Raw genomic sequence first — 14,809 nt, 5'->3', positions numbered from 1 at the left:
TGTTGTTAAATTTTTTTACTCTAGTTGTGCCACTCAGAATTAGGGTTGGCATTCAGCAATGCCAACCTAACTAATCGTCAACCTCATTTCTATGTTTTATGGTAATTTATTTGTGTCAAATTTTTTTTACCAACCCAATTCCTCTAACAGTGTAAGGTCGGCAATTTATTGCCAAGCTCATTTTTTCTAATTCTGAGGGCTGTTTATGTATATCAGTGTATATGATCTCCTAAGCTTCATGTATATCAGTGTGTCTAGTCTCCTATTAACTAAACTGCTTCATGTATATTACTGTGTCTAGTCTTCTTAAAGATGTATAGGTATTCTTAACTAATTGAATTTTTATCTATTTGCAGATTGGATGTTTGATATCAATTTTAAATGGCTCACTTTTGTTAATCAAATAATAATACGCCCAATTAACCAATTAACAATTAACAAAAATCTGACTGCATTTTAGTTTTTTTATATATTAATAAGTCATGTACCAGAAAAAAACTGTGTGTGTTCTGATGCTGTGTTTGCAGAAACCGTGCATTATTTTAAATAGCTAATTGCTTTAAAATGTCAAAGTATTAGTGTTATTCAAAATTTAAACAACTCTGTTATCAAAACAATTAGTTTTAATTGTTTTGATAACAATCAAAACTAATTGTTATCAAAACATTTTTGAATTGTTATCAAAACATTTTTTATTTGAAAAAAGCTCCTCGTCGTGAAGAAAAGCAAGAAAATGTTGCAATTCGTTGTTCAAAGCTGCTCTATAATAAATTATGTGCCAAAAAATCTTGTTTGATTATTGACAATGAAACTTATTGTGCTGCATATTTTTGATCTCTTCCAGGTCTCCAATACTATTCAGCAATTAATTGCAAGAAACTGAATTCCAATTATAAATGTATTGGAATGCAAAAATTTGCTAAAAAATTCTTAGTTTGGCAAGCAATTTGTAAATGTGATGAAAAAGAAGCTCTTGTTTAGTGACTACGGGAACAATTAACACCAAAATATACTAAAAGAATGTCTCAAGAAATGTCTTTTGTCATTTTTAAGAACACACACGGGTAACCTGTTATTTTGGCCTGATTTAGCATCATGTCACTACTCTGGGACAACTTTAAACTGGCTTAGAGAACATAAAGTAGATTTTGTTGAAAAACACTGCAATCCACCAAATTGTCCTAAATCAAAAGATATTGGGCTCTTGTCAAAAGAAAACTAAGGTTCAATGTAAAAGAAGCCAAAAGCATTAAAGACTTCAAAAATAAATGGATTAGAGCTACTAAGAAAGTCAAACCAAAGACTGTGCAAAAGCTGATGTCGTGTGTAAAATGCAAAGTGCATGTGTTCTTGCATACAAAACTTCACAAACTTTCTTAAGTGAAATTTAAGAATATTAATATATGTACTTTCAAAATATATATAACATTCAATATTGAAATACAATAGTTAAATAAATATCCTTTAAAATGTCTGCGCAGCTTTTTTCTGGTACATGTCTTATCTCATTTTTGTTTTATTTGTTGATGTTGATTTTCATAAAAATATGATATATTTGTTAATACATTGATATCTTTGCCTAATATGAAAAGTATTTTACGAATCTATAAATATGTATTTCTAAATTCAAAATAATTTTTTTTACTTTTTTGGTACGCAACTTGTAATTTCCCATGTTCAATTCATTTTTTTAAATAAGAAAAACATAAGGCACTAAAGCATTTTTGCAATGAAAAAATGCTTTTTATTTCATTGGCATAATAAGTCTTTTTTTAACATGCTTCATTAAAATATTTTAAATCCAGATCCAATAGAACATTAATAAAAAAACTCTCCAATTATTTTTTTTAGTTTTATTTTTATATTTAAGGGGGTCTGACTTTTTGTGCAAAAAAGATGGTCAAAATTTCCATAAAGTTGCATTAAGTCATTTATGGGCTATAGTCCATGAATTAGAGCTGTACCCCTAATAACAAAAAAAAGCTTCATTAAACTTAAATAATTTAATAATTAAAGAAAATTTAATTATGTAAAATACAAACCCATGAAGTGTTATGAACATTTTGTTTATACCAATTTTTCAAGATAAATGTATATATATTTATATGTGAGAATCTTTCTTACTAAAGTCAAGGTCTTTGATTTTGTAAGATTGTACTTCTTTTCGAGCAGCTATTCATTTAAAGTACTTGTACACACATGGTTTATTAAACCATTTCAAATAGCAGCTTCCTCTCTACATTGCCAATCATGCATGTGCAATGCCAACCACGCATGTGCAATGGTAAATTATTACTTTAGCACTTTTTTTCTAACACTAATCACAGTTTATGATATGTATTATTGATAGATTGTTTTCTTTGACATTCTGATTTGAATATACAGTAATTACTACCAGTTAAAGATTTTAGTAATCACTCAAGTTATTACCTACAAGTTTGATGAATTAAACATGAATTAGTTAAATATATTTGGATATAAAAACATTGGTCAGAATGAGAGTTACTTATTAAAATAATTGTCTACTCTTATCAGGCCTTGTTACGAGATTTCGCTGCGTAACGAAAACGCGTAACGCATTTCTAAGTAACTCAACTCAGCAAATGTATTTTGTATTGTTAGAAGTTATATTGCATCACTAGCGTCTTTTCAAGTACCGCATTGTAATTAAAGTTATTTTATTGACGCATTAAAAATCATTCAAACAGTTTTTTTTTCTCACTATAACAAAAGTTACAAATAAAATCTAAGTTCCTATATGAAAAATCATTTTTATTATTTTTTTCAAATATAAAATAAATTTTATTTTGAAAAAAATATTTTTTTCATAAAAAGCAAAATAATATTTGTTTATTTTCTTATAACTTTACAGTTGGTTTTTGGTTATTTTATATAAACTGTTAATAAATTTTTTCTTATTTATTTTGTGAACTCTTTTTAATAATGTTTTTAAACAATAAAGAGTTTTTTTTTAATTATTTATCAGTTACCGATAAAATATTCGTGATCATAATTTATTTTCATAAATTAAACAAACGTCATTAAAACTTTACGTTTGGAATTAACAAAATATCTTATTAATAAAATATTTACATCAAAATAAATAGTGCATTTTTTTAAACTATTATGACAAAAAAATAATTTTTATATTTAGAAGGAATTTATATATTACTTAAGATTAAACTTAAAACACTTTATTTTTTTTAACTAATTTTTAACAACAATAAAATAATTATTAAACAAACTGTTTTTTTAACAAAAAATGTATTAGTTTACAATTGCGGTTAAATGCTTTTACTTACAACTTAATTTTTTCTGAATAAATGTCACGTTAACGACATCAAAATATAATTTAAATATTCTAAAAGATAAAAGTTTTAGCGTAGCGCAAAACTGCTGAACGCGTAGGCAAATTGCCTTTTCGGTGGCAAAATGCGAGCTGCGTAATGCTTCTTAACAAGGCCTGACTTATGTTAAAAAACATCTTATGCAACAGTCGGTCAAAATTAATTCCCAATAATAATCCCAGTGTCTGCAAACTCAGATGCTCTTCTGGGGGTATATAGATTGGTGAAACGAAAAAGAAAATTTTTTGTTTGTATATGTATATAAATGTATATATATTTATATTTATATATATATATATATATATATATATATATATATATACATATATATACATATACATATACAAATACATATATATATATATATATATATATATATATATATATATATATATATATATATATATATATATACATACATACATACATACATACATACATACATACATATACATATATATATATATATATATATATATATATATATATATATATATATATATATATATAAATATAAATATATATATAAATATATATATATATATAGATGCCGGGGGCTTCAGTACATACACTAACTGACAAATAGCCTGACTCGCAGCAGAGTGCTGCTACATCGACTGAGGGTTTGGGATGGGGCAGCAATCTTTTCTTTCATTATTCTTTGTTTTTTTCTTATTTTTCTGAAAACACTGTATGCTATAAAGATAAGCAAAGCTAGTAAGCAAATGCTTATCTAAACAAGCTATAGAAGATATATATATATATATATATATATATATATATATATATATATATATATATATATATATTGAGGCTGTGATTTTTTAATAACTCCATGACATTGAAGCATATATATGATTATATATACACACACACACCCACACACACACACACACACACACACACACACACACTACAAAGAAAAATTTATTTTGTAAACAGCTGTTGTTTTTTGCTTTATATTTTAAATATATATGTATAAATAAATAAATATATATATATATATAAATTATTAGAAAATCACTCAACTAAAATTTTTTTCATTTAACACTGTGTTTCATCAATAAAGACTCATCAGAAATTTTCTGATGAGTCTTTATTGATGAAACACAGTATTAAATGAAAAAATTTTAATTAAATGATTTTAAAACTCTAATTAAATGAAAATTAAAACTCTATTACTAAATGATCCACATATTGAGTTTCAAAATGTTTGTCTATATTCATAAATATATTTAAAATATTTTCAGAAATGGGTGCAGAAATATGGATTGGTAATCTTAATGGAAATTCCCAAGAGTTGTTTAAGTTCCAAGGTTATTTTGGTTTTGATACAGCAAACCCTCTTAACTCTTTTTTTTATGCACGTAGCTTTGGTGCAGACCTAACTTTAGAAAACATTTTGCGAGCACTTGGTAGTACAAAAACTTTACCAGAAATGATTGCAAGCAGTGGTTTCATTGGCGAGTTCATTGTTGCTGTTAGTTTTTATTCAGATGGTATAAATATTTGTTTTATTTTTATTTGGATGATAGAAATACTGGTTTTATTTTTACGTTAAAATTAATTATCTAAAACTGGGTGTAAATCAGTTCATAAGTTTTGTTTATTATTTTATTAAATACTGAAAACCTTTTAAAATTAAGAAAAAGTTTTTTATACCAAAGTAATACAGATATAGCAATTTAGTTTTTTAACTTTAATTCTTGGCATTTTCAGATATAAATATTCCTGGTTTGGAGTTTTCTGTCCCACCCGGCTATATGTTAAAAGGAAAGATTTCTGTGTTTGGCTATAACATTGCATGTGATCTTAAGTTCAACCCCAGAGAAAAAGCATTTTTCTTGAATGCAATGTTTGATCCAATCAATGATTGGGGAGCTGGTATGAATATTTAAAATTTTTAATAAAATGTCTGTCATGATTAAAATGTTATTTTAGCTTAAATTTAATTTTTTGTTTACACACTTAATAATATGAAGCTATAAATGTAAATGTTAAAATGGCTATAATATAAAAATATGTATATAAAAAAATGTATATATATATATATATATATATACATATATATATATATATATATATATATATATATATATATATATATATATATATATATATATATATATATATATATATATATATATATATATATATATATATATATATATATATATATATATATATAGTATGAATATACATGTATATAGCGTTGTTAGGGGGCCAGAGGAATGAGAAAGGGGCACAGGGGTTGAGGATGACACCTTAACCTCCATAAACATTTTCTTTTGAGAACCAAACTTGTAATAAATATATTTTATTGATGTGCCTTTTATCATAACTTTTAAGTAAGTCTAAGACACTAAACAATCTAAAATTTGAGTTTGTTAAGTTTACTTTGATTAACAATAAGTTAATCAAAGTAAACTTATAATAATATATATATATATATATATAATAAATAATATATATATATATATATATATATATATATATATATATATATATATATATATATATATATATATATATATATATATATATATATATATATATATGTATTTTAATACTAATTTGATAATATAGATAATAGTATAGTTTAGTAATATATAATTGTGTAATAAATTATAATTAAGTAACAATAATTACAACAAAGTATAATACTATTGGGTCATTCTAAAGGAAATCATCCAAAAATGACTAAGACTTAGGTCACAGAATTGTTTATTTGTACATCATTTGCAGTCCATGTTAAATTAATGATAACACCTTTTCAGGTTTTTGAAAAACTTAAATTTTGTAACAAAGGAAATAAAATGTTTTTTAAAACAATTTTTTAAATTAAATCTTCAATATAGTGTTATTTAATAATTAATTAATTTAAATTAATTTGTTATTTAATAATTAAATAATTTAAATTAATTTGTTATTTAAAAATTTTTTTTGGAAATTTTTTTAAATTTACCTAGTAGTTTAATAACTAGTTTAGTCATGAGCATAGGAAAGGGGTAGCTGCAACTTCTTCCTGAAACTCCTTCTTTCGAATCCCCACTGGATTTGGAAAATAGTCAAATACCAAATTACAAAAAATATGTAAACCATATTGCAACAACATTATCTAAATACTTGTTTATTTTTATTATTTTTTGACTAACTGCTTATATTTTTTAAATCTAAAGCGGATGTTTGTATTTTTGGTGTAAAAATTCAAAATATATATGTATACATACATATATAAATATATATATACATACATACATATATATATATATATATATATATATATATATATATATATATATATATATATATATATATGTATATATATATATATATATATATATATATATATATATATATATATATATATATATGTATATATATATATATGTATATATATATATATATATATATATATGTATATATATATATATGTATATATATATATATATATATATATATATATATATATATATATATATATATATATATATATATATATATATATATAAAGATTGCTGAAATTGAAGATTTACTCTTAGGTGCTTAATACATGAAAAAGGATGCTTATTTATATTTGAAAAATTTTCCCACCTACCTCACACTTTTGAAGACCCTTTTTTAAGCATGCAAGAGTCAGATTCATACATCCAAACAAAATATATTATGCAGAAACATCCAAACAAAATATATATATGTAGAAATTATATAACTTAAGAGTTTGGATGTATGAATCTGACTTGCGTGCTGAAAACAAGAGTCCTCAAAAGTGTTGGGTGGATGGTTAAATTTTTCAAAAATAAATGTCCCTTTCCATGTATTAAGCACCCAAGAGTACATCTTCAACTTCAGCAATCTTTATCCACAAATTTATTATAAAAACATGCCATATAGTCTATTTTTTAATGTTCAATGAAATTTCTTTATTATTTTTGTTTTTTGGAATAATACCAATTATTTTTTGACTAACTGCTTATATTTTTTAAATCTAAAGCGGATGTTTGTATTTTTGGTGTAAAAATTCAAAATATATATGTATACATACATATATAAATATATATATACATACATACATATATATATATATATATATATATATATATATATATATATATATATATATATATATATATATATATATATAAAATATATATGTATACATACATATATAAATATATATATACATACATACATATATATATATATATATATATATATATATATATATATATATATATATATATATGTATATATATATATATATGTATATATATATATATATATATATATATATATATATATATATGTATATATATATATATGTATATATATATATATATGTATATATATATATATATATATATATATATATATATATATATATATATATATATATTATATATATATATATATATATATATATATATATATATATATATATAAAGATTGCTGAAATTGAAGATTTACTCTTAGGTGCTTAATACATGAAAAAGGATGCTTATTTATATTTGAAAAATTTTCCCACCTACCTCACACTTTTGAAGACCCTTTTTTAAGCATGCAAGAGTCAAGTCAGATTCATTTTATTTTTTAATGTTCAATGAAATTTCTTTATTATTTTTGTTTTTTGGAATAATACCAATTGCCTTAGTATGTTTATCCACACTTTATTTTTATAACCTAATGTATTTTTTGTTTTTTTTTGTTTTGTTTGTAATTCACCTCCCCAAAGCCAAGAAGGCCACTACAGATGGGGAGGCTACTTGTGGTTATAACCCTCTCTCAACTCTATAACTCCGAAACACAAACCTTGACAAACAAGGCTGCTGCGTGGAGAAACAAGTTGAGCGCGGTACTACCAGGGGCGTGGTGGGAATCGAACTTGCAACCACTCGCTTATTTGAACTAATAGTATTAATATAATGATACATCTTTGTGGCAGTAATAGTGTACTATAATATAAATATCTTTTTTCAAAATGTGATCGAGTTTAGTTAAGTTACTTCTTTGAGAAGACATTCAAATAATTGCCATTTTGGCAATACAAAAAGACAGCATTACTTATTTTAAACTTTCTTGACATACTACTACTTTTATCAGCCCAACCAATACCATCACAGGGGTTTTTACTATGTCTGAAAGCAACAAAAAAAAAATTCAACATTTAAATCACAGTCTCTACTACAATGACAAATGTGTTTAAAAACTAAAAAACAAATACAAAAAATTACTGTCTTAACAATTTATCATTAATATTCTATTTTCATTCAATTTGTAATTTCTAATTCATAAATGAATGGCCTAGCTTTAGATATGTTGTGTATTGAATAGCTAACCTTAAGCTTGACTTAATCTAAAATCAATAGAAAAACTTAATTTTAAACCAGCATAAAAACTTAATTTAAAACCAATAGAACTATAGTACTATATACATTTACATCTTCTTGTTCAAAATAAATAGAAAGCATAACATTAGGAAAGATATCATCTTATTGATAATTTTATAACAGGTAATATTTATTAAAACTAATAGAAATACATTATTTATATATTTTGAGTATGCTATCTTTTTCATGAAGGTTATATGAACATATATCCTTTATAAAAAATCTTGAAATGATATAAATAAAAGCCAAGTCTAGAAAAATGTATTAACTATTATGAATAAAAATAATTTCTAAAATCTAGATATAATCAAAATGTAAAAGAATTTTCAGAAATGAAACTATTATCATCATCACCACCACCACCATCATCATCATCATCATTATCATCATCATCATCATCATCATCATCATCATCATCATCATCATCATCATCATCATCATCATCATCATCATCACCATCATCACCATCACTATCATTATCACCATCATCATCACCATCATTACCATCATCACCATCATCACCATCATCATCACCATCATTGCCATCATCATCACCATCGTTACCATCATTATCACCATCATCATCACCATCATCACCAGAAAATAAATGCTTGTGCATTCTTTTTGATATTTGTCAGCACAAATTTTTTAATAAAAAGCTATAAAAATAAGCAGCTTTGCGAGCCGCAACGCTTGCAGTGCCAATTTGCAAGTCAATTTAAATTTACAATGCCTGCTTGGATATTTTATTTATTTTCAAGCAGTTTTTTTTTCTCCACAAATAAAATGAAAAGTAATATTTAGTGCTTTTAAATATATAACATGATGAAGTAGAATAAACATAAACTTACTTCATAGATTGCATTTCTTGGTTAATTTGGCTACACTGATGTGTAGCCAGTTACAGATTGCAAATTAAGATATTTGTAAACATTTTTACATACTAATTTATATATATATATATATATATATATATATATATATATATATATATATATATATATATATATATATATATATATATGTATATATATATATATATATATATATATATATATATATATATATATATATATATATATATATATATATATATATATATATATATATATATATATATATAAATTAGTATGAAATTATATAAAATATCCAAGCAGGCATTGTAAATATAAATTGACTTGCAAATTGGCACTGCAAGTGGTGTGGCTCGCAAAGCTGCTTATTTTTATAGCTTTTTATTCAATTGATAAATAGATATAGAATAGATAGATATAAGTATATGTAGTATAATGAGTAATAGCTTTAATTTCAAGTTAATTTTCTAGGCCTAATAACTAATTTTCGCTTCTTTAAATTTACTTTTAAGTTGACTTTATTCAAATAATTTATAAATTGATTTTAATAGGAGCAATTCAACTTTATCGATCTGCTGATGAACCAGAATCAGGACCTGTCTTGTACATTAATATAAACTCTAATACGTTTGAAGTCTGCATCAGGGGATACATCAGCATTCTTGGAATAACAGCTAGTGTTGACATTCAGATTACTAATAACAAATTTACTTTTGAAGTTCATGGCAACTTGTTTAATGTATTAACAATGAGTATTACAATAGAAGCTTCATATGCTAACAAAAGATTGGAATCATTTAAAGTATGTTATTTAAATTATTGTGTTTTTTTATGATATATATATATATATATATATATATATATATATATATATATATATATATATATATATATATATATATATATATATATATAATATTATATTATATTAAAATAATAATAAAGTACAATTAAATTTGTAACATTACTCGGAGATGACGTTAACGTGTATATATATATATATATATATATATACACTAATAATACAATAATATATATATATATTATTTATATAATATATATATATATATATTTGCTCTACTTTTGTATTGAGCACTGTCTATCGAAAAATTACTTTTATTACTGATATATATATATATATATATATATATATATATATATATATATATATATATATATATATATATATATATATATATATAGGCCTCGGCGGGTGTAAATAAGTGCAAGAACAGAAAAAAGCTCTCCTAAAATGAACATGGCAAGTCATGCGAGCTGCTCCTCTAAATAGCTTCTTACGAGAGTTTTTGGTTTTCGCACGAGCCATTTATTAAAAAAATTGCTAATTAAATACAAAATTTAGTTTTATACGTTACAAGCTTATGTTTGTAACGTTAGTGTTACAAGAATATATACATAAGTAGCGTCATTCATTGTATATATTTTACATATAAATATTACATATATTTATTATATATACTTATTACATATATTTATTATATATATATATATATATATATATATACATATATATATATATATATATATATATATATATATATATATATATATATATATATATATATATACATATATATATATATATATATATATATATATGTATATATATATATATATATATATATATATATATATATATATATATATATATATATATATATATATATATATATATATATATATATATTACATATATTTTTACACTTGCTATCTGCATATTTATTAACAACACTACTTATTTGATACAAAGTTTGAAAGAGAGCTTTAAAGGTTTTTGCTGCTTATAAAAAATGCCTTATATTTTCTTATTGTAATAGAATGCAGGCATTTTAAGAATTGTTACAACAATTAAAAATTCTACAATAAAAGTAAATAATATATTAAAGTAATTGTTATATACAAAATGTATAATTCATTACATAAAATAAAAATTGTTATGCAATAATTTAGAGTGTAAAATTTTATTTTTTATTAATTAATATTACATTTTATCAATATAATATAGTGTAATAATTTTATCTTGTTAAAAAAAAACTTGCATTTAAAACTCTTTTGATGTATTTTTTTTTCGTGCAACAACTGTGCCTTTTAAAAAGCATTGCAGTTTATTATGCAATTAATTTGTTTTTTCATAAAAATGACTTGGTGTTTTTCATTTTAGTTACAATCCTTTAATTATACTTTTTAGAGAAAAAATTATACTTTTGTGAGACTTGCAAATTGCTCCCTTAAACCATTTTAAAGGAGTGTGACCAAGAGCGAGAGCTCTTGCTTCCAGTCGAGGCCTATATATACACACACACACAGTGTTACACGGTAACTTTATTTTGAATATTTATTTGTATATATATATCATAAACCATTAGTATGAACTCGATATTGTTTCTTTAACATATATAATATTATTACAACATATAATAAACTAATACAACAGGTTCGTTCCTCCTTCGCCACCATACAACTTCCTCTTGCTCTTCCACTGAACTCGCTCACTCTCTGACTGTCTCTGATTCTCTCCGACTGTCTCCTTCTATATCTCCTCCTCTCTGACTATTTTATATATTTTGAGGATGCTAGAGGCGTCTCGGTTCGTACACAAATTGTTTATTAACTATCGTTTCTTGGCGTTTTGTTGAGTGAATTGTTTGTTTATAACTTCTTTTTGTGCACGCTTGAGTGAGTATGGTTATTATCTATACGCTTGAGTGGCTAAGGTTGTTACCTTCGTAACTTTACTAAGGGGAAAGGGAAAAGTCCGTCCTCGGACTCAGAAAAAAAATTATTGCTAAATGGCATCATTGCAAAACAGCAACATAAAACATTATCACAAAAATCATTGCTAAACAGCATCGTTGCGTAACAGCAACATAAAAACAGCATCATTGCGAAACAGCAACATAAAAACAGCATCATTGCGAAACAGCAACATAAAAACATCATCATAAAAATCATTGCTAAACAGCATCATTGCGAAACAGCAACATAAAACATTATCACAAAAATCATTGCTAAACAGCATCGTTGCGCAACAGCAACATAAAAACAGCATCATTGCGAAACAGCAACATAAAACATCATTATAAAAATCATTGCTAAACAGCATCATTGCGAAACAGCATCATTGCGAAACAGCAACATAAAACATCATCATAAAAATCATTGCTAAACAGCATCATTGCGAAACAGCAACATGAAAACAGCATCATTGCGAAACAGCAACATAAAACATCATAAAAATCATTGCTAAACAGCATGATTGCAAAACAGCAACATAAAACAGCATCATTGCGAAACAGCAACATAAAACATCATCATAAAACTCATTGTAATAAACTACAGGAAACATCTTGACCGTAGGAAACTTGTGGTGGTTGGGGTGTCTCAAATCCCATCCAGGACTCTTGTTCAAAGATCCTGTCATTACCGTAGACTAATATTTCTACTTTGTTGTATCAACCTTACATGTTGGACATTTGCATCTACGTGAGGGGTGTTTGTTCTTTCTTGGGGATGTTGATTGAAAAAGTTGGTACGGCATGTGGGGGTGTCTTTTCCAGCGTAGCAATGGTAAAGTTGGATAGTCGTGCTTTGTGGAAGATAGACATATACATCGGCTATAAATGTTTTAACAGAGTCATTAAGTGAATGCATGTTGTGCGAACATGTGTCAATTGTGGGTAATTGATAGACTCCAATTGGGTGTACTTTAGTACAATCATACACTTTGCCAATATAAATGCCTGTATGTTTCGACGTGTTGTGATTAGAGCTGAAATAGACAAACATTTTCCGATTTTTTTTTTATCAAGGTATCTCTTTATCACTTGGGAATCAAAAATATTTTCTTCTGGCTCCCAAGTATTTTGGTCAGCGGGATAACCTTTCCATTTGACTAGGTATTGGATTTTTCCTCTTCTTGTTCTTTTGTCGAGAATTTCTTCCATTCTATATACATCGGAATCAATTCCGTGAGTTTGTTCTAAAGGTGGTTCATTTTCTGGAGCGCTTGTATTTACTTCATGTGTTTCTTCGTCAGTTTCCTCCAAGTTAAATTCTTCACTTGTTTCTGTAGCCTCCATGAGCACTTCGGTGTTTAGAGTTATCTCTGTTGTTGGTTTTTCTCCAAAACCATAAATCTCTGGTGTAGTGGGGCAATCTTCATCATTTCCTTGAGTGTGCGTTAAGGTCAGGATAGTTTCACACTTTCGTATCGCTTTGATTTCCTTCAAGGCACATACTGTGGTCCTAACCATTGGTTGTTCACAGTGGTGGTTAGACAGCGGCTGGGATAGAATAGGTTTATCTTGATTAATAAGCGTATCGGATATCGGTGTCGAATTCTCTTGTTTTCGAGGTTTCTTGTTGGAATCAACATTCCTGGGTTGGTAGTTAAGCGTACTTGCGTTTAACGAAGTCTCAAAAACAGACGCCGGTTTGCTAGCAATTGTATTACTTTGTGTGTGAAGGTGACCTAAGGAGTCGCCCATGATTTTACTATGATTAAATTTGTTGTTAATTAGTTCTCGTATCATTGGTACACTTAATTTTTCTCCAATTTTAATCAGATGATTTCCACAGTCTAATCTGATCTTAAATTAGCTCATAAAGTTGTATCCTAAAATAACCGGATGGGTTAAGTTTTTAGCAATTAGCATTTCATGCTCAAATACATTGCTTCCGATAGTGATTGGACATGAGATGTTTCCAAGGACTTGGAGTGAAGCTCCATTAGCCATTTTCAGCGTACCATGGTGAGGTTTAGGTTTATCAACCTGATTTTTAATACTTTTAAAGATGGTTTCATCCAAAATACTACAATTAGCACCAGTGTTCATAAGAATAAGTACTCTAAAATCGAAAACTTTACCCCAGATTTCGGGACCAGGTTTCTCATCAGGATCTGAATCGAGTGTGTTGGCATGTTGTTGGGGTGTACGGTTACCTGAATACGAGTTATTCCTTGACGCATTTGTCTGGAATTGTCAATTTGGAGAAGGAATATTATTCGATAACGTCGAGGGCGGGATATTAGGGTTCCAGCGATTGGGTTGCGGCGATATCTGTTGGTAATGAGTTTGCTTTGGGTAATGGGACATGTTCTCGGAGCATGATCTTTGGGTGTGTCCTACTCTTAAGCATCGATTACATATAACCTGACCGTCACTTGTACGTAGATTACGCCCGTTTGGACGAAATTTTT

At 25.8% G+C, this 14,809-nt stretch overlaps 1 protein-coding gene across 4 annotated transcripts in view; it reads left to right on the top strand.

The window, feature by feature from the left end:
- Nucleotides 1–14,809, top strand: part of LOC136092364 (uncharacterized) — a 244,938-nt gene that overhangs the window by 73,418 nt on the left and 156,711 nt on the right. For all 4 annotated transcript variants that reach the window (XM_065820432.1, XM_065820433.1, XM_065820430.1 and 1 more), the window contains exons 16-18: nt 4,598–4,846; nt 5,067–5,231; nt 10,140–10,390. In XM_065820432.1, the coding sequence (XP_065676504.1) occupies nt 4,598–4,846; nt 5,067–5,231; nt 10,140–10,390 (665 nt within the window). The remainder of the gene's footprint in view (nt 1–4,597; nt 4,847–5,066; nt 5,232–10,139; nt 10,391–14,809) is intronic.

The sequence above is a fragment of the Hydra vulgaris genome, chromosome 15 (assembly GCF_038396675.1).
Source record: "Hydra vulgaris chromosome 15, alternate assembly HydraT2T_AEP".
In the NCBI taxonomy this organism is placed as follows: Eukaryota; Metazoa; Cnidaria; class Hydrozoa; order Anthoathecata; family Hydridae; genus Hydra; species Hydra vulgaris.
Note: the sequence above shows the minus strand (reverse complement) of the source record. Positions and strands in the feature narration are given on the sequence as shown.